The following is a 27,314-nucleotide window of genomic DNA, read 5'->3' as shown; positions in this document are numbered from 1 at the left end:
AGCAGCTGATTTTCTTTTTGCTTTCAGTCACTAAAATGTATACATGTTTCGGAAGAGGCCGCATGCACTGAAATTATAATATCCATTGTTCCATCTACAGCAGGACTGTGAAATAGAGTCATAATGTATTCTGCATAAACAGGCTACATAGTACATTTATAAACTCAAGAACTAGGCATCTGAGGTATGCTAGACTTCCTAATTAGAATAATGTTATAGAAAAAATAAATAAATGGTTTAAATTCAATTTATAAAAGGAAATATTCTAGCACCGTAAAACAGAAACGGCATGTTCATCTTTATTACCTTATGTTCAGTTTTCTTTATTTTGTGATGTCTTTGTTTTGTACAGAAAGGAATGAATGCTGGCACAATTAATGATTCCCCCCATTGCCTTTTGTCACATTCTTTTGGGGGTGGGGAGTAGTAGTAATCAAATATGGGTTCTCTGGGTAGCTTTAAGGCTCATCATGGTCTCTCAGCCAAATCTGAGAGTGGACCACAGCACAGTAGTAACCAAAGGTCCCCGGTTCATCCCTGCTGGCATCTCCACGTAGAAGTTGGGAAATGCTCCTCTGAAATCCTACAGAACCACCCAAATCTCTTTTCTGATGAGAGCAGCTTTTGCATCTCATTTGGAAACCAAGGACCCAGAGTCTGGAGGAAGAATGGGGAGGCACACAATGCCAGATGCTTGAAGTCCAATGTGAAGTTTCCACAGTCTGTGTTGATTTGGGGAGCCATGTCATCAGCTGGTGTTGGTCCACTGTGCTTCATTAAGTCCAGGGTCATTGCAGCCGTTTACCAGGAGATTTTGGAGCACTTCATGCTTCCTTCCGCAGATGAGCTTTATGGGGATGCTGACTTCATTTTCCAGCAGGACTTTGGCACCTGCCCACACTGCCAAAAGTACCAAAACCTGGTTCAATGCCCATGGGATTACTGTGCTTGATTGGCAGCAAACTCGCCTGACCTGAACCCCATAGAGAATCTATGGGGCATTGCCAAGAGAAAGATGAGAGATAGAGACCAAGCAATGCAGAAGAGCTGAAGGCTGCTATTGAAGCATCCTGGTCTTCCATAACACCTCAGCAGTGACACAGGCTGGTAGCATCCATGCCATGCCACATTGAGGCCGTAATTGATGCAAAAGAGGCCCAAACCAAGTACTGAGTACATATGCATGCTTCTACTTCTCAGAGGTCCAATATTGCTCTATTTGCAATCCTTGTTTTGCTGGTTTCATTTAATATTCTAATTTTCTGAGATTGTTAATTTGGGGTTTTCATCAGCTGTATGTCATGATCATCACAATTATAACAAATAAAGGCTTGACGTATCTCGCTTTGCATGTCATGAGTCTATCTCATATATTAGTTTCACTTTTTAAGATGAATTACTGAAATAAATGAACTTTTCCACGATATTCTAATTTTCTGAGTTTCACCTGTACTGATCTAGATCAAGCTGTTGTCTGACTGTATAAGACAGCGTCTTATGGCACTGTTGTGAAAGTAAAATGAGTTAAAGAATCCTGGGTTTATGGTGAATATACATTCACAATGAGGCTGAGATCATTGTTTCTCTGTCAAATAATTGTGCACTTAACATGGGAGCATACCGAAATAGAGCCCAACGCATCTGAGCAATCTGTTCATTTGAGTCTTGTGATGTTGAGGTTATGGGCATTTGCCTTTTTTGCATGTAGGCTTCTATGCAAACATGATGTGTTATATGTGAACCACCAGGCACTGACAGGCTTCGCTATACATTTTGATCCACACGCTAAGGGCATTAAAAACAAAAGCTATCTATACTAGTTACTGACTTCTTCAATGTTGGTACCGTCAAAATGACAGAAACAATGGATGAGTGATCTGGGAGTGCTAAAAAGGTAGTAGTGCTCTAACTGAGGAACCCTGCATATGAAAAGTTGCCCAAATTCTACTATTGTTGTTTTTTAGGTTCTAATAGAAGATTGTATTCCAGTCCTGAAGAGGTATGCCAAAGAAGAAAGGATGTTTGATTATGTAATTAACGATTTGACAGCTGTTCCAATCTCCACATCTCCAGAAGAAGGTTAATGTCTCTCTGACCTTTTGAATGCGAACCTTGTTTACAATGAAAACTCTTTCATTTAAAAACCTTGATTGCAGTTGAGTAACTTCTATCTGGGTGAGATAAGGGGATGGATGGGGAGAAGAAGGCATGCATTGACCCATGAGTGGCTTAGATGGTGTATGCATGTCAAATGTGTGGGCATGTGTGTAGAAAATGGAGCACAGTTGGCCATTATGACAGTCCTTCTTCACACATTGTAATTTCCATGTGTTTACAAGGCATCCTATAACCCTGAACAAAAAGATTACCGTAACGTTAAGAATGCCACCTTTTGCTATAGCTTACCACAGTTATGAATATTTCCTTGTGAATTGCTAATTAAACAATTAGTATTTTTCAAATTTAGATTCTACGTGGGAGTTTCTGCGGATGATTCTGGACCTTTCAATGAAAGTCTTGAAACCTGATGGAAAATATTTTACACAGGTATGGCAGATGAAAAGTAATCACAATGAAGTATGACAGCGAAGTTTGAAAGAATAAGCCTGTTTAAGATGCTACTTTGTCCCTAGGGTGAGATTGGGAGCAGTCCAAGGCTTTTATACGTATCCTACACAATCATGCTAGAGGCTGAAGTGAATCAGAGAAAATCTGGGTTTATTTGACTATGGGATCTTCAGAACCTGAGAAAGTTAAATAAATGCTTGAGGCTTGCTCATTGCTTTCTATGCATACCAGCAATACCAGCATTAGGACCAGATAAGCCAGCTCCAGAATCTGGTTAAATCCGGGGGACTTAAACATAATTTGAAGTTTGGCTAAAACAGTTTTTAGAATATTAACCTAAAGCTGATTTGTTTTTGTTTTACGTTTTTCAGCCTGGCTCAAGTTTTCTGGTTGGTTTCAGGGAAGTTAAATACTATTTTATACTGATAAGGTATACTATACCTTATCAGAAATGATGAGGGTATTTTAGAGCTGGCATGCAGCCATCAATATTCTTACACTTTGATAATCCTAGCTGCATTTTTAAAAGGCGGGGGGGGGGGGGGGGAGAGAAAGACAATACATTTCCAGCAACAGCCATGGTCAGTGCCAAACAGGATGCTTATTGTTTAATTTTGTCACCTTGTGACTCTGAAATATGTAGCTAGGCAAGCTCATCCACACATTCTTTATTTTTAAGCTAACACTTTTCAGTATTCAACTTTTAATAGCTAAAGCGGAAATGTTTTAGCATGTGATAAGGCAATCTAGTCAGTTCTGTGTTCTCTGTTTTAAATAACTCTTAGAAGCAAGGGGCCCCAATTCTTTTCTGGATCAGGAAGCATTAGTTCCATAGCAGTAGAACACTGTCAAAATGCCAAATACCTTTTGCTGCTCCTAAAAAAACGAATGCAACTAAGGAATGGCCATTAGAGTGTTGCTGTATGCTGGCAAGGAATATCTTGTGCGGTGTAGTCATCTGCATTATACTCTTTGGCCACTAGATGGAGCTTGACAACTAAAAACGTTGGCTCCTGTAATAAAATCCAAAGAATGTTATGCGCAAGGAATATAGGGACACACTTGAGAAAGACACATCTTACACACAGGCTGCTGTGTACAAACATTTGACAGCCGTTATAGTTTTGCTCACAGAATGAGAATTCACACTTTTAAAAAATGCGTAGACTTAGAAGATATGCTTGATATACATATATGGCACAAACACTTGTTTTAGTTTTATTTACCTTGTTAAGGGTTTTAAACGTTATCTGTATAGTTCTCAAAGTTTAGCAGTATTGTCAAAGTTTCTAAGCTCCTCTCAAAGATGGGGGTCCTTTGTACTTGATAAGTTGATAATAATACTGGGATTTAACTAGGAATCACAGCTTGAGATAATAGAAATAAATGAGGGAGATTTTCCTTCTCCAACGGTTTGAGGCAATTGATCTTTTATGCCTGAAGAATAATTTCTCTGCTCACCTAGCAGAGAGTGTCAGCAACCTGTGTTCTCTATGTACAGTGGTACCCCGCAAGACGAAATTAATTCGTTCTGCGAGTTTTTTCGTTCTACGAGTTTTTTCGTCTTGCGAAGCACCAATGTGTATTGACGGTTCAATGCCCATGGGGAAATTCGTCTTGCGAAGCAACTCAGAAAATGGAAAACCCTTTCGTCTAGTGAGTTTTTCGTCTTGCGAGGCATTCGTCTTGCGGGGTACCACTGTACTAATACCCTATAGGTCTGCTCATTGGGGTTCAGGGTATAGAGTGGGGTGATTATGCTCCCTCTCCATAGTTTATGGGGAAATTTGGATGGAAAATTGAGTCGTTTTTCAGAAATATATTTCATGGAGTATTTCCAGATCCTAATATAACCTTTTCAGTGACATTTTTAAGTTTTTTAAAGGATGTGCGGTTACTTTAAGACTGAAAAGGAAAGACCTTCTTTCCTCAAGTCCCCTTTCTACAACTCTTAGTTTTGAACTTGGACAGAGCCCTCAAACAAGGTTCTACTGTGTGATACGGCAGGCACTAGGGGCAGGAGGCCCCTGTGGCCCACTATGTAATTTCAGTACAATAAAAAGTGTAGGTGGGCATATAAATCCAACATTGGCCTAGGTTTGGCATATTCGATTTGTTATGAACAAACCATCCTGGTGTGTGAATTTGCATAGGTCTTTTTTTTTTAAGGCGAAGTGTGGTACTGTGAAGTGGAATATTCGCCTGCTTCTGATGCATATGTTGTCACAGTAGTGGCCCTACTCTAGGTGCCATATAGTACCCATTCCACATTGGTAAGAACTTGGTTGTTTAGTGTGGCAGCACCTGCACTTTGGAGCTCTCTGCCTATTGTGAGATGAAGCAGGTGCCCTTTTGGCAACTGCTAAAAACATTCTAGATGCCTGGGGGGGGGGGGACTTTTCTAGATGCCCAGAAAGTTGAGGTAATTTTAATCTGTTTTAGTCTTTTATGTTTTGAAGTATGGTTGTGAATTTCTCTTGGTTTTATTGTTCTAATTTTTCGTAGACCACTTTGAGGGTTGTTGGTTTTTTAAAAAGCAGTGTATAAGTGTTATGAATGAATAGCACTGGAGAAACTATTGGATTTAATTAAGTATTTCGGAAGTATTTTCCTTCTCCCTTTCCACAATTTGCTTGCCACGTTGTCTCCTGTGATTGCTTGCCATTTGATGAGCTGGTTGATGAAACCTAGGATACTGAGGATGACAAAACTAGACTGCAGATTACTCTCATTATAGAGATTGGGTTGTGCCATTAAGCTACCTCTATACTGGCAGGATGTCCCATAAATTACCTGGTGCTGTTTTCTATTTGTGATTTCCAAATTACACATGCAGGTTGTTTATATGCTATCCCATTCAATTTAATGCTGACAAAATTACACGCTTTGTAAAAGGCAGCGGAACAAAATAACCACTGCAGGACTGCGGATAATAATAGATTACTAAACAAGTTTTATATACTTAACTTCCTTACCTTTATATTAACCTCTCTCTTACCATTTTACGATGCTTGTGGTTCACATAATAACTCAATTTATTTCCGAAATACTTAATTTCCTTCTGCTATTTATTTGATGTTCTAATATTAAAAAATGAGACAATAATAATAATAATAATGTGTTTCTCTAATATAATAAGCATAGAAACAAGAATGTATTTCCCCTTGTTTACCTTCTGCTCCCTGCCATTCATTTTCCACCTCTAATTTAAATTCCTGTTGTTCTGTATATGATTAATGATCTCCCATTCAGAATTCATATAACATTTTGTTGTGCGTTTATGTATTGCCCTGTCTTAAGCCTCTTCTATATACAGTGGTACCTCGGGTTAAGTACTTATTTCGTTCCGGAGGTCCGTTCTTAACCTGAAACTGTTCTTAACCTGAAGCACCACTTTAGCTAACGGGACCTCCTGCTGCCATTGCGCTGCCGGAGCACGATTTCTGTTCTTATCCTGAAGCAAAGTTCTTAACCTGAAGCACTATTTCTGGGTTAGTGGAGTGTGTAACCTGAAGCGTATGTAACCTGAAGCGTATGTAACCCAAGGTACCACTGTATTTCAGGAGTGGGGAATCTGCAGTCCTTCATACAGTGCTGGACCACAGCTCCCCATCACTCCTGACATTGGTCCTGCCGGCTGACGCTGATGGGAGTTGGAGCCCAACAATATCTGAACAGCTGTAGATTTCCCACACCTGATATATTTAATGCCACAGTTGCTATTCAGGTATAAAACTTGTCATATCTTTCTCACTCATCTCCTTAATGCTGTACTTTACACTCATTTGCAGGTAAAGATTATCTGTTATTGATGTATTCATTAGTAACGCAGTCACTTCAGAATGTTTATGTTCTTTCGACTGTCGTGAAATATTTAATTTTGATAAAATAAATGCTTCACATAGATTGAAGCCACTCTGAGCAAGTTTGATTAGTAACACTGCAGAGTCAGCACAGCATTGGCATTGGGCAATCATTCCAAATTCCTGCCTAGTGATACTGTAGCCAGTCCTATAATTTTGTAATATGTGTTAACGTTCGGAATGGGAAAGGAGTTACTATGAGAGTCTACAAAACCATGATCCTCAATGTATTTAATGCAGAATAAAATCCGTGGAACTTGGTAAGACTTCTGTGTAAATATCCTTATGAGGTGCTTTATCTGAATCATACCTCAAAGCTGGAGTGTTTCTTTCTTACTTTATAATTTATGAATAATGATTTCTTATAGATTTCATGTTTATGTCTTACTTCCCTATCTTACGGTTTTAATATTTCTATTATAGTTTAATTGCTTTTTATCTAATATCTTTCTGTGTTGTATCCATGTTTGTTTTAATTTTTGTGAGCCTCCTTGAGTCCCAAAACTGGAGAAAGGTGGGATATAAACAAACAAGCAAATGTTAAGCAGCTCAATGAATCTTTGCTATTGGGTAGTATATCAATATTACAAATAATATAAATAAATTTGTGTCTTTTTCAAGATTCACTGACCTAAGTGATTTATACCGCTGTTTATATAGAATCTACTGATGAATTTGCTCCCTTTGCATTATGTCTCCCCACAGTCTTATTGATATATAGGTCACATGTTGTCTTGCAGGGAAATTGTGTAAATCTGACTGAAGCTTTGACTCTCTACGAAGAACAGCTTGGTAGGCTATACTGTCCTGTGGCATTTTCAAAGGAAGTTGTATGTGTCCCTTCATACATGGAACTGTATCCTTGCTTAAAAAATCATGTCTCTTGATAAGCACCATTGTATAAACCAAGTGAATAGTGAGTACGTCATAAAGACTTCACTGCACATGCTCTTCAAAAGGTAAAGAGTATCTGAATAATGTAGGGAGGATTCTGCTTCAGAATTTAATAACATGGATGGGTCTGATTTCAGCCCTACTCGGACAAGTCCATTTGAAATTAGTTGGCCTAAATCACTTGTGCCTAATTTTATTTCATTCAGTTGGTCTATTCACAGTTTAACTTGGTCAGATACCACCCCATAACTTTCAGAAATTGTGCTATGGGTATGTTTGTTCCTAACATGTGTAACAGGCCTTAACAAGAGCTGAAATTTTTCTTTAAAACAAGACAGCAGAAAGGACACGAAATAATACTAATTTCCATTTTCCAAAGTTCAGAATGATGCCCATGTTATTAAGACTGAAGTGAAGTACCACAGGGTAAACTAATAGTGCTGTGCTAAAGAAAAGCAAGGTATTTCTCACCAACTTACCATGAAGTAAGGATGTGTGGATTTGAAATGCTTGGAGTTTTTTTTTTTTTAAAATTAACATTGATGTGAGAATTTTAATGGCAATATATTATGCAACCAAAATGTATTTTTTAAGGCTTGAAGTGATGACCTGAAAGGTTGTCAACTATGGCACAGCTTTACAAGGTGTCCTGCTATTGATCATACTTCCATCAGGACAGAAGGTCATCTTTCCCGAATTATGAGGGGATGGGGCTAGGTTATCTTTGAGAATGCCTTCCAACTATGAATCTAGCCATATAATTTACAAAGGATGATAAAAGTAACGCAGATTCAAATTGAAATGATGGTTTCTTCCTGTTCATAACGTGACCATAGTGCAAAATATGTATTTGATTCCTTGACAAGTTTTTAGATGGGTATTTTATACTATTTGGAAGAAGAGAACAGATGTTTGAAGTTCAAGTTCCACACGCCACACATGCTGCATGAAGTGTGTCTAGGGCTTGCCAGATGCTACATCTTGGCGTCTTGAATCTTTAAATTATATGCTGTAGATGATCCTGAAACTTAGTCATGCTATCGATTTGTGAATTCTTTAAATGTTTTTTATTATTATTTTAATTTAAAAGCAAATGGGAAAAAAATGTATATTTTGATGAGCTAGGGTGTTATTTTTTGAAAGTCAACGTAGATGAATTAGCAGCAAAGCTATAGCTGCTGAATGCACTGAACCTTTAGAATGTGATCATTTTTATTTTTTATTTTAGATCGTTGAATACCAATTTAAAAAGACAATGTTAGCATTTCAGTGTGGTACCACAGAATTTTCTCTCCCTTCAGACATTAATCAGTTTAATAGTCACGGTGCTTTAAATAGACTTTAAGTGGGTTGTTTGTTAAATGATCGATGTGCTTCCATTGGAGGAATTAAGGGCAGACTTCTTTCTTTCTTTTTAAGGAAACCCTCTGGCCCATTGTGGTGCTATAAAGCCACCATGATACTACTTATGGTGAATCCTTATTCTAACCCTCATGTGTCAAGATCTGTTATTTCATTTTCAGTGGGTCTTCCCAACAGGTAATACTCAATCTCAAATGTGTGAGGGTTCATTCAGAGGAAAATGTGAGGGTTTCTTCAGAGGAAACGTTCAGCACAAGTAAAACGATGGGGATAAAGCCATGGTGTAATGACTGCCACATCAAAATGAACACGGATTGGGCCCAGTCTTTGGTTATAAAGGGAAAGAACTAATAGTTTCTTCATCTTCAGCAGACTAGTTTTATTCTAAAGACGTTTTCAACACACAAAAGTGAAAAAAGGCTGCATTACCTCATTCACAAAGAAATTTACAAAATACTTAATGCTGGAATAAATGCCATTGGCTTAAGAAGTCTATTAGTGAGCTGTCATTTGACCAATCAGTCTAGCCCCCGTTAATATTTATTATAAATAGGGAGGAGTAATAGATTAAACAAATAACTGTTAGTGCTATAAGCTTTGAAACTATGGCTTGGGCTGTTGCCCCAGTCCTTCAGTTTTAGTATGGAAAGCTGAAATGTGTATTGAGAATTCTTTTTATTGGTCACATACCCCTTTAGTGCAAATGTTCATGAAGTGCGAAAGGTCATTGAAAAGGAAAAATTAGCCAAGTGACTTATGAGACAATGCACTGGAAGCTTCTTCACCAACCGCATCTACTTGAGTGGGAGCTGAGCTCAAGAGCACAGGCCGTGTCCCATTCGTTACAATATAGTCTGTGCAGGTGAAGTTTCTGGTAGATTGTAAGCCTGAGAGTATTTATATTTTGTGCTTCTCTATAAACAGAGTGTTTACTCCTCTTAGTTGAGCCCAGCCACATGGATCTGATGGATCTTGCGGCTAAAACATCACTAGCCCATACACTGTATTTGCATATGCATGTTGAAATACCTATTGCATTTGTAGTCCCCACCCTGTCTACTTCTGCACATGGTGTAAAATTATATTTTTGTAAAATCTTTCTTATGTACTGATCATTCACTTATGACTTTGCTATAGGCAAATCCTTAAAGTAGCTGAGAAATACAACCTTATAAATAAAATGTTCTATCCTTCTCTTATCAGTTTCAGACTTTACAGCAAAATTACTCCCCTCCTCCCCAAATGAAAAAATTGTGTTGTATTTCACTGTTACGTTTTCTCACCACGCTAGAGAAAGGGCTGCACTTAGATTGCTTTCCCCATGCTATATTATTGCAAGATGAGAATGCACCACTCCATTCTGAGAAACCGATCACTAGGGAGAATTGCTTTATGTATTTAGAAAGGAGGGCATAGTCCGTCATAGCTACATGGAGGAATTCTGCAGTGAAGCTCAGAATTGCCAGAAACTCAGAAGGCTTTGCTGCCTTGGGGTTCTGTTGCGCTAACAAAATGGGCATACAAATAAGGTAAGTTTACAATTCATATCTCCTGAATTAAATGTCTTATAACTTAACGCTACCTGATCAGCAATTTAATCTCTGTTGACTTAAAATGATTAAAAAGTTAACTGTCTGATCTCGCCAGTGGTAAAGTGCAAACTTCCTTCAGCTCAGACGAAGCGTTCCTGTAGATTGGGAAGGAACCATTATTTAAAGCTGTCTAGTCTGAGGTCATAATTAAAACATCTAGTGCTATATTTAGAAGATTACGGTTATGAACTTCCATTGGATCAGATAGCAAACATGTCTGGAGGTTCAGCCCAGCCTTTTTTTCCTACTGGCAAAAGCATATAGTTGTGTCATATTTATATCAAATTGTTTTGCCCTGCTTTTGAGTAGATTGGCAGTAGCTTAGGCAGAACCCTTCTTTTCTTTCCTTTACAATCGGACATAAAATCTTAGGGAGCCTACAGTAAACACACATGATACTTCGTGCAGAATGTCCCAACATACACCCATGATGTGCATCAAAGAATGCTATTATTTTCAAAACCTCATTTATTGTTTTGGGATTATGCAATGCTTGTAACTTGGAAGTAATAGCCACGTTCTTAAGTAAATGGAAGAGTTTTTGTCCCGTTGTCCTACGTAGCTGGAGAGTGATCTTGACCCATTCATTCATTACCTAGGTTACAGAATTCCTCTAATAGCTATACTAAAAAAACACACCAACTAGATAAGCATAATTTTATAGGCATTTGTGTTGTAATTGGAAAAAGTGGTTCTACATTTTTACTTGAATTTCCCACTTTTTTGGCTTTCTGAAGAAACTTAAGAAAGAAAACTACTGGTTAAGTATGGATGGTTTTGGAGGAAGAATATGTTGACACTTCATTTTATTGTATACATAGATTTCATGAGCATAGCATTGATTTTTCTGGAGAAAGACATATTTTAGTATTACTTCCCTGTGCATTCTATTAGATACAGAACCAAGGTTAGTCTTAAATCTGATACGAACGAAATGAGGATCAGGAATAGATGGGAAGTGATATTGCTTGGAAAGGCAACTAATAGATGCTTCATTCTCTCAGTGAAAGGGAAACAATGGAGGGCAACTGCATTTTGTTTTGTTTTTTTTAAAAAAATGTTTTATGTAGAATATCATTATAACATAGATGTGTGTGTGTGCGTTTAAAAGCAAAATGTTATAAGCTGAACATCTCTTCCCACCCCCTTTTCCTATTACTGCTTGAATAGACTGAGGAAATGTTCAAATAAAGTGTTGTCACTCTTTATTTATATATACATACATATATATATAGTTGTTGCTGTAGTGTACAGTATGAAAAATCACTTCTTTTTGACGTGTAAGAATTGGCTCGGGGGGGGGGGGAAATCAACCTTCAACAGATTAACTTTTATATATATATATAAAATACACATGGAACAGAGTGGAACATCAGTTGTGAGTGCCTCACTACACATGCAAATCAATCCCAAAGATGGTTGGCATGGGGTGTCTCTTAATTCTTTGCACTAAATGCTGCTTCCATCTAGTAGTGAATTTTGACTATTTAACAAAAAGAAGTTTGATACCTATTCTGACTTTGCTGAAAGAAAACTTCTGGCGTTGTATCAATTGCACTAGTAACAGTGCACATATTCAAATAAAGGTACGCTGTTATTACCTGTACTGCCTGAATTGTTAATATCTGTCAATATCAACCCTATGTGCAACTACCTATGAGTATCCTTCATTGAACCTAGTGTGGCCTAAGCGTAAGCATGCAGAGGATTCTGCCATTTATTTCATATTGGTTTGATGAAGTGAGTTTTGGTTTCATATTGGTTTGATGAATTTGCAGCAGTACATAAAGAGTGTTTAATTGTACTGCAGTTAAACTAGTCAGATGGCTCACGTTTTGATTGCATTATGCAAAGTTTCAACTACAACACACACACACACACACACCAATTATCTGGTTTATATTTGTGGTAAATGAGTCTTCGCTCATTTCATGTGGTGGCTATAGAAACCTATAATCTGGTTTGTTGGAAAGATGTTCAGGCTTCTGAAAGGAATCGTCTGAACTCCCCCCCCCCCCCCTTTGGGTGTGGGGACAGGAGGACTCAGTCTTTAACAAATTGACCAGAACACTTAACAAAGATGTCGTCATTTGAATATTTTTTCTAGGGTGTCGGATGTTCAGTGGTTTTGGAAGAAACTTCACATTATTTTCCTGACTGAAATGGATGCACTTGGGAGTGCATTTCATTAAGTGAATCTTGCTTATGTGTTTTCAAATTCCTGCGTCTCACACCTGTATGCTTGGCATATAGCTCCCTCCCTTCTTCTATTCCACATATATGGAAGTTTTTAATTAAAAAAACCCCCAGACCATGTAAGTTGCTGCTTTATATTTATCCACAAGCAGTTACATCTATATACTTTGTTAATATAGTAGGCTGAATTAAGTATTTTATGATTTCAGCGTTTCCCAGCATTTTTAATGCAGCCTCTTCTTTTATTTCCACTTGCAAATCCCCTCCCCATTTTGCAGCATTTTTAATCGTGATATAAGTAGATATCTCTCCGCCTTGTAGATTTTTGAGAAGGCATGCTTCCACTTTGGTTCTAACTTCAGATTGCCATTCTTTGTAGCCAAATCATATTCTTCAAAGACAATGCTGAGTGCCAAGCAATCACTCAGAAGAAGAATCTAAGAAGATGACAAAAACCATGTCTGATCACCGGTCTATTGTTTTCTATGTTGCAATTGCACTCCAGCTTCCTGGGTTCTTTTGCAGCCCTACTTAGGAATGCTGGGGATTGATCTGCATCGTAATAAGAGACATAGTATAGGCATAATAGCTAGCCCTGGAGTACAATCGGCTTCCTTGCCAGTTGCTACATAGGTGCATTACCATAGAACAAATGTTCACAGGCTTCTTGTCTATATGAGTTACACCCTACAGCTTTTCAGGATGGAAACCATTCCCATTTTCAGTTATACATTCTTCTCTTTATTTGGAGACTCGACAGAATACTGCTGTGTGGTCGTCTTGACTACAACTTCTTCCCAGTGGGAAGGTTTGTTGTTTTAATCTGCACATCAAACGGCCACAAATCACTTAGCTTATTCTAGCATTCTCATTTCTAGTGTTTGTTCAAAATGCATGGTGTGTTTATATAAATATATGAAGCTCCTGGCCCTCAAAATGTTGTTGTTGTTTAGTCGTCTTAGTCCTGCTCGACTCTCTGTGACCCCATGAACCAGAGCATGCCTTGGAAACACTCACTTTCATCTCAAAGCTTCTACTTTTTTATGTCTATGGAGTTTTCTTGGCAAAATACTGGAGTGGATTGCCAGTTCCTTCTCCAGGTGGATCACATTTATTCTGAATTCTCAGCTGTGACCTGTCCGTCTTGGGTGGCCCTGCACGGCATAGCTCAGAGCTTTCTGGAGTCATTCAAGCCCCTTCACCACGACAAGGCAATGATCCATGAAGAAGCCTCAAAATGTATGCATACGTATATAAATCTAAAAGAATAAGGGGGGGGGGGGGAATCCTGTTCTTTTGGCTCACTGGTTCATGGAAATCCACCCAGAGAAAGGTGCCATTAAACGCCTTCCTGTGAAGATTTCAACTGCCATCAAGTCAGCTACCTAAGAAACTGGCAGAAGCTGCTCTTTCCTCCAAGCCTGGAAGTTGCCAAAATCTCTGTTCCTGAATCTGATGAGAGGTTAAAAGCAAATGAGCTGTTCTTTATCACAGGCAAGAGAGTGCCTGTAACTTTTAGAACTTGTGCCTCAGCTTGCTCTTCCCTCATGATTCCTTTTTCCTGGTGTGCCATGTCTTATAGATTGTGAGCCTGAGGGCAAGGACTGGCCCATCTTAAAACTGATTTTTGTAATGTCTCATTGGAGCCCTTTTGGCTAAAGGGCCGGGGAAGGAATGCTATATATATATATATAAATCTATTTTATTCCACTTTCCTGTTGAATGTATATGTTTACATTCAATCGCTTCAGAAGACATTGCTGCATCTCTCTCCCCCCCCCCCCCCCAGACCAGCGGTTTTCTTTTGTGAGTACTTTCAGATAGAAAAGTTGCGGGAAGTGTCACGCAAGGGCTGCCCAGGAACATAGCAATTTGGTTTACCAGGATAATTATATTTAGTTCTTTAATGTTCAGTTCTTGCGGATTTTGTGTGTGTGTGTGTTTAAGGAAGGCAAACATTTGGCCTCATTTATTCCATCCTGTGAGGAGGCTTTGTGGTGTTTTCAGTTAACAGTTACCTTGGCTGTAAGAGGTTCAAGATTAAAAGGTCATTTACATTCTCATTCTGAAAATGATAGTTGACACAGATTTGTACTTTCATAAGTTACAAAAAGTGATAGAAAGTAATATTACATTAACCAAGCAGACCAGGTTTCCTACTGCTTGGTTAACGTAAGACATGAAGCGTGAAAACAGGCATGTTTGTTTATTTTACTACACTTGTATCCCATTTTCCGCCATGGAACCAAAGGCATTGTACATGAGGTGTTCATGCACCCATCCAAGCACTGGCTAAACAGACCTACTTAGTTTCAGCAAAGTGGTGGCCTCTGTATTCAACAGGGCTTCTTCCTAGGTAACTACATGGAAGTTACAGCCTTAATCTGTTAACAAACATCAGTATCCTGTGGTACATTACCTATCCCCCCGTAAATACATAGCTGCATTGGCATGCCAGGTGTGCTGGTCGGCATCCCTCATGAAAACTGACTTAGAAAACAAACAAGAATTTTCAGTAATAGATCTGACATCTACCTACCAGTTAATTATCTGTAATTTATGGGAAGATGGTGGGCATTACAATACAGTGTAGAGGCCACCACTCTGAGAGCACTGCTTTGCTCCAAGCATTTTGAAGGAAAGGATTTTAAGCAGGCCTCTACTTGAAGACTCTTAAAAGTGTAAGTGTTCCTGTGTAGATGAGTAAGGCCTGGCTCAGTTCAGACTCTGGGCCTTAATAAATCAAAATGAACAGTGAGCTAATAGTAAGCCCATGCTGTTTGTGGAGAGTTGACTTTTTAGGTTCCTACCTACTGTATTTTTCGCCCTATAGGACGCCCTTTTTCCCCTCCAAAAATGAAGGGGAAATGTGTGTGCGTCCTATGGGGCGAATGCAGGCTTTTGCTGAAGCCTGGAGAGCCCCACCGCCAGCCCCACAAGCTCGGGGGACAGCGGGGAGGCGGAACGCCGCCATCCCGCTGTCCCCCGACTGTGTTAGAAGGCTGGCGGGAGGAGAAGCCTGCTCCTCCCCGTCGCCAGCCCCGCAAACTCGGGGGGGGACAGCGGGAAGCGCAGCGTGCCTTTCCCGCTGTCCCCCGACTTGGTTAGAAGGCTCCTCCCCGCCCCCAGCCCCGCAAGCTCCCAGAGCGATGCCAAAGCTGCACGCAGCTTCGGCATCGCTCTGGGTCCCGTTCTGGGGGCTGGCGTCGGGGGAAGCTCGGGCTTCCCCAGCCCCGTGCCTGGGAGGGTAATTTTTTTCCCTTTATTCCCCCCCCCCAAAAAAAATCTAGGTGCGTCCTATGGGCCGGTGTGTCCTATAGGGTGAAAAATACAGTATTTGTGGGCAAAACCAGAGGTGCCCCAAAGCCATTTTCCATACTGCCTACATTTGTAGTGTGCAGCCAATGTCAAAAGGTGAAGAAAGCAACAAAGTGTTACTACCAAACTCTTAAAATGTAGTCTGGTTGTTGTAATTTACAGTTTTCTGTCTTGGTCTTCAGAGTTACCTATCACATCTTGAATGAATGAATGAATAAACTTCCTGAATTTGGCCATCAGGCATCATCAAGATTCGTTAGGCATCTAATGCTTTATTCTGTACATAGGGATGGGCAAATCTGGCCATTTCACTTCCCTATTTCCCCCCAAAATTAAGTTCTTCACATTTCTGTAGCAGTTTGCAATTTAAAAAAAACCTACGAAGGCTAGAAGCTCAGAGTTTAAGCAGCCACATGATATGTAAGGCATGTGGACATAATTTGACAAAGCTCACACTGTAAGTTCCCTGTTGGACTATATCTGTTTTCAGTGTGGGCAATATGCCATATATAATAATCTGCTCCACCACACTATAAATGAGATGGGCCACAGAAGCTCCCTTGACCTCAAACCTTTGGGCCTCAACTTAAGCTTGATACCCTATATTTTAAAATCCTGACTTACAGAGAGACAAACATCGGTCTGCAGCCTATAGTAATCAACCTATGTTTTTCAGCAGAAAGAAACACATCAACATTGAACAACTGGCTTTTTGTCAAGATAGGTTACTATGTATAAAAAAAGCAATGCCTACCACAGTTTCAACAAAAGGTGAGCTCTGCAAAGGAAAGGCAAGAAGGCTGGTGCCTTATCCTCTTAATCCATATATTCCCATAGGGAAGTTGTGTCAGTGTTAAATTCCCATAAGTACCACACACATCTAGAGCTTTCATTGTGCTCTAAATGTGGAGTTTAAAATAAAATAATGCAGATAGTATTTTGTGCTGGACTTCAGAATTAGGAACAGGGAAACAGTTGTATATGTCTATGCAATGGAATGCGGTAAATGCAACTGACACTTATTAATTTTTAGTTGCATGCTCACAATAGCTCCTGTTGACCAGCATTTTTTTTTTTTTACATCTAATACTGAGGATGTGAAATACTGTCCAGGCTACATCAGAGGGAGAGGGTGTACTACAGTGAGAAACTCTTTGATTGCAACATTAACCTTCTCTTGGCATTCAATAGTTCTTGAAGATGCTGATTCTCCCAGTGCCCCAAGAAACCTGTTAAGAAGCTGTCAGAAATTGCCTTATTGCACTGGCAGATTCAGGACATTCATATTTTATTAATAACTTCACTGTCTTTCTACCTGAGAGATCTCCAGATCATTTTACACACAATGGGCCGTAACAGTGATGCTGCTCCTCATCAGAAATCTCATTAGGCTTACCTGTGATGAGATTTGAAATTGTGATGTGGGTCCAGTGTCGCTCATTCCACTGCCTGGCAACATCAACCTTTTTAGGTGTAAAATTCTTTATCCTAGAGCAAGAAAAAATCCAGTGGCATCATGGGCTTCAGAGTGGCATCAGTGGTGTCCCAATTTCGCTGCTCATGGCTAGCAGGAGACACAGCAATGGGGAAGTGATATGCCATCATGGAAGATGAAGGTGAGGCTGCTCATGCCTTGTTCTTCACTCCCACCCCTCCCATGGTCAGGTTTCTGGTTGCTCATATGCTACATCCACCAGCCTGTGTGTGCTGTTGTTTAGTGCCACATTGGTACAAGTAAGACTTCACCCATCCTTGAGTTGATCATGGATGAGGGTGCGGATCTGGTGTGTGCTACTGAGACCTTTGTGGGTGAGCTGGGAAGAGTTGATCTGTCCCAGCTGTGTCTGCTCAGATATTCAGTACAGCATCAGCAGAGGCTGCAGGCACCAGGGACGGGGAAAGATTTGCTCTGTGCAGTCATACCTCAGATTGAAGTTGCTTCAGGTTGAGCACTTTCAGGTTATGTTCCGTGGCGACCCGGAAGTAACGGAACGTGTTACTTCCATGTTTTGCTGCTTGCGTATGTGCAGTCGGTCAAAATGATGTCATGCTCGTGCGGAAGCGGTGAATCGTGACCCGCGGACGTGCAGACGTGGGTTGTGTTTACTTCAGGATGCGAATGTGGCTCCGGAATGGATCCCGTTCCTATGCAGAGGTACCACAGTAATTGTTTTTATATAGGCAGTTGTTTTGTATACCTTTGTACTGTATTGTGAAATCATCTTTGGATGCTTCACAGGTTTCCAGGCCCTTTTATCATCCTGGTCACCTTCCTCTGCACATGTTTCAGCTTGTCAATATCCTCCTTAAAGTGTGGTGCCCAGAACTGGACACAGTACTGGAGGCGTAGTCTAACCAAGGTGGAATAGAGCAGGACTATTAGTTCCTTTGATCTGGACACTGTACTTCTATGGATGCAGCCTAACAGCATTTGCTTTCTTCTGCTGCATCATACTGTTGACTTAGTCAAGCTTGTGGTCTACTAAGTCCCCTAGATTATAGAATCATAGATCCTTTTCACTTTTCATGTGATCCTTTTTACATGTACTACTAGCAATCTTGGTGTCCTTCATCCTATATCTGTGCAGTTGGTTCTTCGTGCCCAAGTGTAGAACGTGACATTTGTCCCTATTGCAATTCATTTTGTTAGTTTGGGCCCAGTTCTCCAATCTGTTAGTCATCTTGAATCCTGAGTGACTTCTGTGGCACCACCTAGCCCTCCCAATTTGGTGTCATTTGATGAGCAGCCCTCAATTCTTTCGTCCAAGTTGTTAATAAAGACACTGAACAACAACAGGCCAAGGGCAGAACCCCACTTGTCCCTTCCTTTCAGGACGATGCGGAACCATTAGTGTGGTCAGTCAGTTACAAATTCACCTAACCATAACCTCGTCCAGCCTGCATTTTACGAGCTCTGCAGGAATATAACAAGGGACTTTGTCAAAAGCCTTACGGAAATCAAGATACACTATATCCACAGCATTCCTGAGCCATCAAGCTTGTATCTCCATTAAAAGAAAGAAATGAGGTTCATCTGGAATGACTTGTTTTTAAGAAACCCATGCTTGGTCTTAGTAATCACAGCATCCTTTTCTATGTTCCTGCAGCCCAGCTGATTAACATCTGTTCTAGAACCTTTCCTGGTACGTATCAGTGTCAAGCTGACCAGTCAGTAGTTTTCGGGATCTTCTTTTCTCCACTTTTTGAAGATGGGGACAACATTTGCTCACCTCTAGGCTGCAGGGAGGGGCGCGGGTGGCGCTGTGGGTTAAACCACAGAGCCTAGGACTTGCCGATCAGAAGGCCGGCGGTTCGAATCCCCGCGACGGGGTGAGCTCCCGTTCTTCAGTCCCTGCTTCTGCCAACCTAGAAGTTTGAAAGCACGTCAAAGTGCAAGTAGATAAATAGGTACCACTCGGGCGGGAAGTTAAACGGCATTTCCGTGCGCTGCTCTGGTTCACCAGAAACAGCTTAGTCATGCTGGCCACATGACCCGGAAGCTGTACGCCGGCTCCCTCGGCCAATAAAGCGAGATGAGCGCCACAACCCCAGAGTCAGCCACGACTAGACCTAATGGTCAGGGGTCCCTTTACCTAGGCTGCAGACCTCTCCTGTTCTCCAAGAATTCTCAAAGATTATAAGAGGCTCTGAGAGGACATCTGCAAGCTACTTTAGTAGCTTTGTGTGCAGCTCATCAGATCCTGGAGATTTGAATTCATTTAAAGTAGCTAGGTGTTTCCTTAACACATCTTTTCATATCTTGGGCTGCAACTTCCTCCTTGCATCATTAATTCTGTTATCACAAAATTGGACACTGCTTTCCTTTTGGCTGAAGACAGGTGCAAAGTAGGTGCTGAGCAGTTCTGCCCTCTGTCTGTCACCCAATAGCCTATTTCCATCTTCTCCACACAGAGAACCTACAATTTGTTCTTCCTCTTGCTTCGAACATAGCTGAGGAAACCTTTTATTATGTGCCTTCAATATTTCTCCTTTAAGAACCTTTAAGAACCTCCCATCTATCTTGGACTCCCTTCCAATATTTAGCCTGAGCAAACTCAAGCAACATTTAGCCTTTCTGAAACAAGGGTGGTGGTGGTTTGTGTTAATGCTATGTGTGACAGCTACTTGTGGCAAGTAATGTTGTCCACAGAAGCAAGTGCCTTCAGATGGACAACTGCCTAATGCAGCCGGCACTGATACAATGTGTCTGTCTTAATGAAGTTTGAGTATTCAAACATGAATTATATGATGCTATGTGATGCCACGGAAACACCTTTCCCAGTAAAAGCCAATTTAGTGGCAGACAAGGATGCACATTGCCCTGTGACATAATGTTTAACTTTTTCAGTTTTTCAACCCAATAGTGTTTTTCTGGATTGTGTGAAAGCAAAGCAGTTTCACTGGAATTCTGTACAAAAAGGAAAAAGAAAAATAGGAAAGGAAAAAGGTTGAAATTTGTGCATCTAAGGGCAGGTAGGTTTACATTGGCAAATACAGAAAAAACCAGAGCAGAAAGATGTAACTATTTATTGCAATAGGATCAAAGGTGGTGTGAAAACAGAGGTCAGCTACTGCCTGTAAGAACTTCAGCCAATGAAACATGGCGAAATGTCCTGACTGAAGTCATTCTGTGTTTTTAACTATCCTTTTCAGAAAACGGCTCAGGGAGAGGACAATGGCAGATCTTGGCAGGAGCAGACTTAGAATTTGGAGCCAAAGTTGAGTTTCACAATCTGCTGTCAGTTCCAGGACTCAGTCCTGGAATCTATATATAAGATGGGAAACACTGTAGTGTAGAAAACACTTCTGAGCATATGCAAATGTGCAATTTTCTCACTGGCGAAGAACAGTAGTTCTTTCTTTCTAAATATGGGGTTAAGGACATAACAGATTAGGAGATAGATAACAGATTACGAGATAGATAGCAAATTTAGACTGCACCCATAAAAAACCAATCACACTGAACTCACTGGACCTTACTTCAGACTTAAGTATTTCTGAAGGCAGTAAAATTTAATCATGGAAATTGTAAGCACTCTCCATTACAAAGGAGCCAATTCCAGATTTCACTCTTTAAAATGTAAAATCTATATATTTGGATTCCAAACACAGGGATTTCACATTTTAAAAGGTTCAATCTGATTAAAACTGATTCTAGAAGACCAGATCCACTCCAGAGTTAGAGCATATACGCACAATGCCCTCCTCATGGACCAAACCCAGTTATTTAATGTTTCTCACCCTCGCAGTCTGCCTGCCTGCCCGCTGCTCGTCTCAGCTTTCCTCCTCAAAACGAAGGACTATGTTTGGATAGAGCTTACAAAAGCACCACAGTCCCTGAAATATAACTTTCCCATGTCTTTAAAACCCTTCTGTAGGCTGTTTTAATAACTGCTTTGCCTTCACTTAAGCATGACTCTGATGCTTGGCACTTGGTGTCGTACACAAACATCCCAAAATAAAAATGCTACAAGATATCCCAGGAACTCCTCAGGAGCTTTAAAAAGAGATTTGCGCTTGGGGACCAGATGTCTTTTCTTCAATGAAGACAAATGGTGCGACTAGGCTGAAAAGGAACCACCATCAGCACATAATGAGATTTCTTAAATAGGTGCAAGGAAACTTTCCTGTCAACGTAGTGCCTGCAAAACTTTGTCAGATGTCCAGTTCCTGATTGGAAGATTTTTTTTTTTTAATGTTTTAATTGCTGGAAGTTGGAATAGTTAAACCATCTGTCTGGGCAGCGTTGTGAAATGTTTATGTCCTGAACTGCTGATAAAAGTGGTCTGCTTGCAAACAGCGAGTGCAATAAATTAAATTGTCCCTGCCTGTCTTTCCAAGTCTTGGTCAGAGAAGAAACTCAAGGCTGCATTTTATGTGGTTCTCCTCCTCACCCCCACCCCATTTTGGGAAGAGTGAGAGACTTGGAAATGTGTCCTGACAGTAACATTACTTATACGAAATAAGAGCAATTGGGGAAAGGGCACCCATGGATGGGACTTCTCTGTGAATGAACAGGAACGAGCCGCAGTAGAAAGAAAAGCAGACCTTCTTTCAGAGAGCTTTGCAAGTCCAACGTGATGGAAGGCGAGGCAGCAGGGGGTTCGATGCCAGCCGGCAAGAAAGCAGCCAGCAAACCGATGCGGATAGCCCTTGGCGTGTTCGTGACCAGCACGGTCGCGCTTGGCACTGCGCTTTTCCTGGGTAAGTGTCAGAAAAATTGTGGCAGCATAAAATGAAACTTTTGCAAGGCTCTTTAAAAAAAAAAAAAAACCCTGGCTACAACAGCTTTGCCACTTGCTTAACTATGCTAATCACATTTTAATGTTCCTTCACTCCCACTGCTATTCAGTTGAAACGATGAATGAGCTTTTTGTTGGTGGAGGGTCTTGGCTCTATGTGAAGGACTACCTAAGAGGATTCAAAGGTCCTGAAGTTACTATCCTGCTGTTCTAGGATTCTGCAGAAATTGCAAATTAAGTTAACACTTTCCATTTTTAGTATTTGGAGATTCACTAGAAGCACATTCCATGCATTTCCCCACCCCCCCAGCTGACTGGGAAATATCAAAGGTGGCTGTGAAAACATGTTAAAAAGCAATGTAAAATCAGAAACCTGTGGATTAAACACACACACGCACACACACACACACACACACACACACAACTAAGTTGGTATCAACAACTGGCTGGATCCAAAAGACAGCCACTAAGTCACAATATCTCTCAAGATGTGATGATTAACATATGGCTTCCGAATAAATACTGCTAATAGCTTATGTGTCTTTCAAAGATTGAATTTCATGCTTGTACTTTTTGCGGGGCCCCTTTTAGGGAGTCTTTCCATTTGATTTTCAATTCAACAATGGCTAAGTCTGCTGTCCTATATCCACTTTCCTAGAAGTAAGCCTCATTGGATTCAGTGAAGCTTCCAAGTAGAGATTGCATGGTAAACGTTCTACTGATGTTTTGGACAGTCCGCAAAGATACCATTAAAAGATTAATAGATGAATTGTGGAGTCTTTAAAGAGGTGAGGAAATAATCTCTTCATCAGATGCTTTAACTAAATCTGAAAGATCTGAAAGACAAATATTTCCTACCCAATATCTTGTTGCTGTGATGAAGAACTTGTACTGAATTATTACATGATAGTCATTGCCAATATCCATTTACTGAATGATTTATTGAAAATATTGTGGTCAAAGGGGTTACAAAGAGTAAGGTAATTCAGTGGCCATGTCTACATATTCAAAATTAATCTCTATAGGGATTCTTGGAACTGTAAGACTATGAGGGGAGGAGGGGAAGATATCTAACAGAGAATTTGAAGTACCTTTATTATGATTTCCATGGTCATGACAGTTAAACTAGCACAGGACCTGATACAAGGTTGTAGCATAGATGTACAATCTATGCCTAATGAAAATATATTATTCTTTGTATCTATTGTATAATCCCAGTGGATTGAAAAAGACTACAGCGCCCACCTAGGCATTTCCTCAGTAGTAAGTCCTGCTGAATTCAATGGGGTCTTCCTCTCAGATGAGTGTGGACAGGATTGCAAGCCACTGAACAGAAAAGGATTTTCCTTACTAAGCGCCTCTAACAGAATATTCCAGATTATTGTCAGGGTATATATATTCTACACACAGGAGATCAAAATTAAAACTTAATTTTGCAAAGGAATTATGCATTCTTTTTTAAAGCTTTGTATGCTTTAATCTGCCTTCCAAAGACTCTTTATTATATGTCCCCCCCCCCAAACCTGATGGAAAGGACAAAAAAACAAAGCAAAATTCTATGGTTTAGAGTTAGCCTCTAGGGCCATAGAAACAGGAGACAGGCAGCCAGCTACCTGTAGTAATCCCTCCCCCCATGAGAACACACTATGCAAAACTATTTTCCTTTACAACTTTTTTCAGCCACACTGTGCAAGGTTTCTCCAGAACATTCTTTAAACATCATTACTATGCAAAATCTCAGATTGACTCTTGGATTCACCCAGTACACACAGTCCCCAACGTCTGTACGACTTTCAGAGCCCAGTACTGCAAATATATACAAACAAGCTTCTTCACATGCACAGCAATTTACTTGAAGGCATTTTTTTCCATGCATGCATTTTTTATAATTGTTTATAGGGCTCATGGATAACACAAGCTCTAACAACAGCTAAAGAGCAAAGTAATGGAATGAATATGGGGCAAACTCTATATTGTATGCATGTTGTAATAACAAAAACGTTTTTTGAAAAATGGAAATTTGTTTTGGGACGCTGAGTGACAAATAAAGGGAACTTTAATAGGATTGTGCTTGTCCCTCTCCTGATACAATTTGGGACCCGATTTTGCACTTTAGAGCAGCCCTGATCCAACCACACTATGAATAAATGCCACACTATGGTGAATGACTGGTCAATGCAAACATTGCAGCTGGAACTATCCCACCTTTCCTTCCCTTCTGCACTGTTCTCAGTTATTCCCAGACAGCCCCCCAGCCGCCAGTTATGGGGGGGGCACAAGGGGAGGAGAGGGGAGAAAGCCCCATTGTGCAAGCAGTTGTCCTTAGACAGGGCTTCCACTCATGGGTCAGGTCAGACATGGCCAAACTTGGCCCTCCCGCTGTTTTGGGACTACAACTCCCATCATCCCTAGCTAACAGTGGTCAGGGACGATGGGAATTGTAGTCCCAAAACAGCGAGAGGGCCAGGTTTGGCCATGCCTGTGTTAGGTGAATCCCACCCTAATTAAGCATGTGGGGAGGAATGTAAGGGAGGAGGAGATGCACCCTTTCTCTCCTCCTTGCTGTCCAACCATCCTCTCTTTTGACAGTGCCAGATCACTGAGCCTGCTCAAACCCACCCTGGCTGAATCACGGTCCACCCCAAATTGACTTGGTTTGGTTTGGGTTCAAGGATTCAGTCGTACTGGTTGCACATCCCTAATGCTTCACCCTTTTCCCACCAGATGTTTTCCCACCCCAAATCGCTCTGTTCAAACTGCTTTTTTCTCTGCAGAATTCCAACAATCTTCTGGAATTATCTAACCACCACCTTTGCCCTTTGTTCTTCTCAAAATCGTAGCACCCTAAGGCAGCTTCCCATTTTTTTTTAAAAAAACCTGTTGTTCTTTGTTACCATTTATATTATGTTTTTAATTCACTGCATGCCTGTAAACTCAGAGCAGAGAGCTTCCCTTTGAGGAGCAAAATTTGTCAGTAATAAAACATTTGAATATATGCAGTTTTTAAATAGCCATAAAAATCAAGTCCTGTTCATCCTAGGCAACTAGATACAGTGCTACCTCGGTTTACAAACTTAATCCATTCCGGAAGTCCTTTCTTAAACCAAAGTCGTTCTTAAACTGAGGCGCACTTTCCCTAATGAGGCCTTCCACCGTTTGGTTTCTGTTCTTAGACCGAGGTCAAGTTCACAAACCAGGACACTACTTCTGGTTTTGCAGAGTTCGTAAACCGACTAGTTAGTAAACAGGGCTGTTCTTAAACCGAAGTACCACTGTAGTTGGTAAAGCAGAAGGATCTTTCAGAACTTAGAGAAGTCAGAAAGTGCATTCTCAGGAACCGTTCTCATGGCTGTGATATTCAGCAGTTACATCATTTGTATACAAATAGCTATGTGCAGCCCATAAAGTGTTTGGGCAATAAAACAGATTGTGTGCATTCCATTAAGTGGATAAAGGACTAATCTCTGTTCCCTGTGTGACAGTGTTGGATCCAGATTAGTCACGCTTAGCGGAGTCTCATGGGAATGAATGGTTCTCATGTTATTCATAGTGAACTTGTCTCACAGGTCCAATCTAAGGGAACTGTAGTTTGTTAAGGGTGCTGAAAGTTGTTAGGAGACTCCTCTTCTCCTTCCAGAGTTCCTTGGAAATAGGAATTGATTGTTAAGCCAACTGTCAGGACCCTCAACTACAGCTCCTAGAATTATTTGAGGGAAGCCATGACTGTTTAAAGTGGTATGATACTGCTTTAATTGTATAGTGCGGGTGGGGCTTAAGTCTGGGGCCAACACATAATGTTAACATAGTAAAGGAATGAATACATTTTAGTTCTCTCACTCATTGTTCTTCATAATTTATCAACCATCCCTAATAGTGAAAGAATTAGCACGTTTGAAGCAAAATCTTTCCAAGCATACTAATTATTTTTCTCAAACTAACATTGCTTCAGATCTCAAATAGCTTGATTTAGAGTAACCTTCTTGAGATCATTTCTGCTCTTCCCATTAGCAACTGGGGGCCAAATTTATCATTGTGGAGCTATATTGGTTCATCTACCATTGTGGTGAGACGCATAGGAGACAACTCCATCTCTCTCCATTTCCTCCCTCCTTTGCTAGACTGGCCTTAGAGAGTCCTCAGGAAGGCTGTCTGTGAATGGCTTTAGCTGCTACACTGCTGCACCCTTTTCTTCCAAGTTCTTGAATCATTCTGCTCTCTTTGCATCAGCCTTCGGAGAAAAAAATAGAGAATGGCAGGTAAAACGTAAGCATCTGTCTCTTTGGCATGCTGGCTAGCAATCTGATTCAGGACTGATTCCTATATTACGTTGGTGGTGTGTTGTGGCTGAAAAGATAAACAGCGGGAGTGCTGCTCCTTGCGCTGTTTGACAAACGGCACCCGTTTGTTTTCTTTCTGGCAACCATTGATGCTGCCAGTGTAACCTGAGCATTGCCTAATACTTTTTGACTTACTATTGCATGCGTTGACCAAGGATGCTGGAATTTTTCTTATGCACTAGCATGGTTTCCTTTGCTTTTTGCATTAGTGTTTGGTCCTTTGGATCTCAGCCGCTTCCTGCATGCTTCCTCCTTTGGCCTTTCCAGCACCAGAGCTCCAATGTCGGTTGGGTCAGAGCTTCAGAGGAACCAGGGGCGTTGGAGAGGTAGGCTGTGACACTGGAGCTCCCTCTCTGGCCCTGAAGCTTTATTTCCAGCTTCGGAGAGGATGATCTAATTGATCCTCCGGTCCCTAGGACACCCTCCCAGGGGCCATCGGATTGAACCCTGAGTCAATATATTTGCCCAACAACCATTGTTAACCCATGTAATATTTTACTTTTGCAGTTAGCCAAGATCTTATAAAATTTCGTCCTAAGCAACAATACTGCTTGACTTCCGAATGCATCGAAGCTGGTAAGTGGCGTATGTTCTTTTTTTGTATTATAGTCAAAGCACATTGGTATGGAGAAACATTGAATGCTTATGTGCTCCAGTAGCTTTAATAAACTGTCTTGTGCTTTGAAAATCAACATCTAAGTAAGCCATTTATGTTAAATCAGCAATGCAGTTGCCTCCCCGAGACCATTAGCAGAGTTCTGATGGATCAGACCAAAGGTTTCTCTAATTCAGAATTGTGTTTCCCACAGGGGTTCCAAGCCACATTGTTGGCTACAAGACCACAAGGCTGTAGCTCTAGCTATGGAGTTAGAGATATTGCCTGGTGGGCAAAGGCCTAATGAAGATGCCCCAATGAAGTGCTTCAGGCCTAACTAGATGAAA

At 40.6% G+C, this 27,314-nt stretch overlaps 3 protein-coding genes across 6 annotated transcripts in view; 2 read left to right on the top strand and 1 right to left on the bottom strand.

Moving 5' to 3' along the window:
• Positions 1 to 11,885, top strand: part of SMS (spermine synthase) — a 35,448-nt gene extending 23,563 nt beyond the window's left edge. The window contains 4 exon segments of the mRNA XM_083439480.1: positions 1,965 to 2,079; positions 2,468 to 2,547; positions 7,172 to 7,287; positions 8,199 to 11,885. Coding sequence (XP_083295606.1) covers positions 1,965 to 2,079; positions 2,468 to 2,547; positions 7,172 to 7,287; positions 8,199 to 8,241 — 354 coding nt within the window. The 3' untranslated portion in view covers positions 8,242 to 11,885.
• Positions 1 to 27,314, bottom strand: part of LOC310677106 (uncharacterized protein) — a 332,640-nt gene that overhangs the window by 19,222 nt on the left and 286,104 nt on the right. For 2 of the 3 annotated variants that reach the window (XM_083439496.1, XM_083439492.1), the window contains exon 6: positions 25,187 to 26,263. The exons of the other annotated variant lie outside the window; for it this stretch is intronic. The gene's annotated coding sequence lies outside the window, so the exon portion shown is untranslated. Of the gene's footprint in view, positions 1 to 25,186; positions 26,264 to 27,314 lie in introns of those variants that run through there. 3 annotated transcript variants of the gene reach the window in all.
• PHEX (phosphate regulating endopeptidase X-linked) overlaps positions 19,406 to 27,314 on the top strand; it is an 89,265-nt gene continuing 81,356 nt past the window's right edge. The window contains exons 1-3 of one of the 2 annotated variants that reach the window (XM_083439407.1): positions 19,406 to 21,997; positions 26,582 to 26,698; positions 26,880 to 26,948. In XM_083439407.1, coding sequence (XP_083295533.1) covers positions 21,874 to 21,997; positions 26,582 to 26,698; positions 26,880 to 26,948 — 310 coding nt within the window. In that variant the 5' untranslated portion in view covers positions 19,406 to 21,873. The remainder of the gene's footprint in view (positions 21,998 to 26,581; positions 26,699 to 26,879; positions 26,949 to 27,314) is intronic. The other variant, XM_083439408.1, reaches the window with a different exon arrangement.

The sequence above is a fragment of the Podarcis tiliguerta genome (genome assembly GCF_965153285.1).
Source record: "Podarcis tiliguerta genome assembly, chromosome: 4".
In the NCBI taxonomy this organism is placed as follows: Eukaryota; Metazoa; Chordata; class Lepidosauria; order Squamata; family Lacertidae; genus Podarcis; species Podarcis tiliguerta.
Note: the sequence above shows the minus strand (reverse complement) of the source record. Positions and strands in the feature narration are given on the sequence as shown.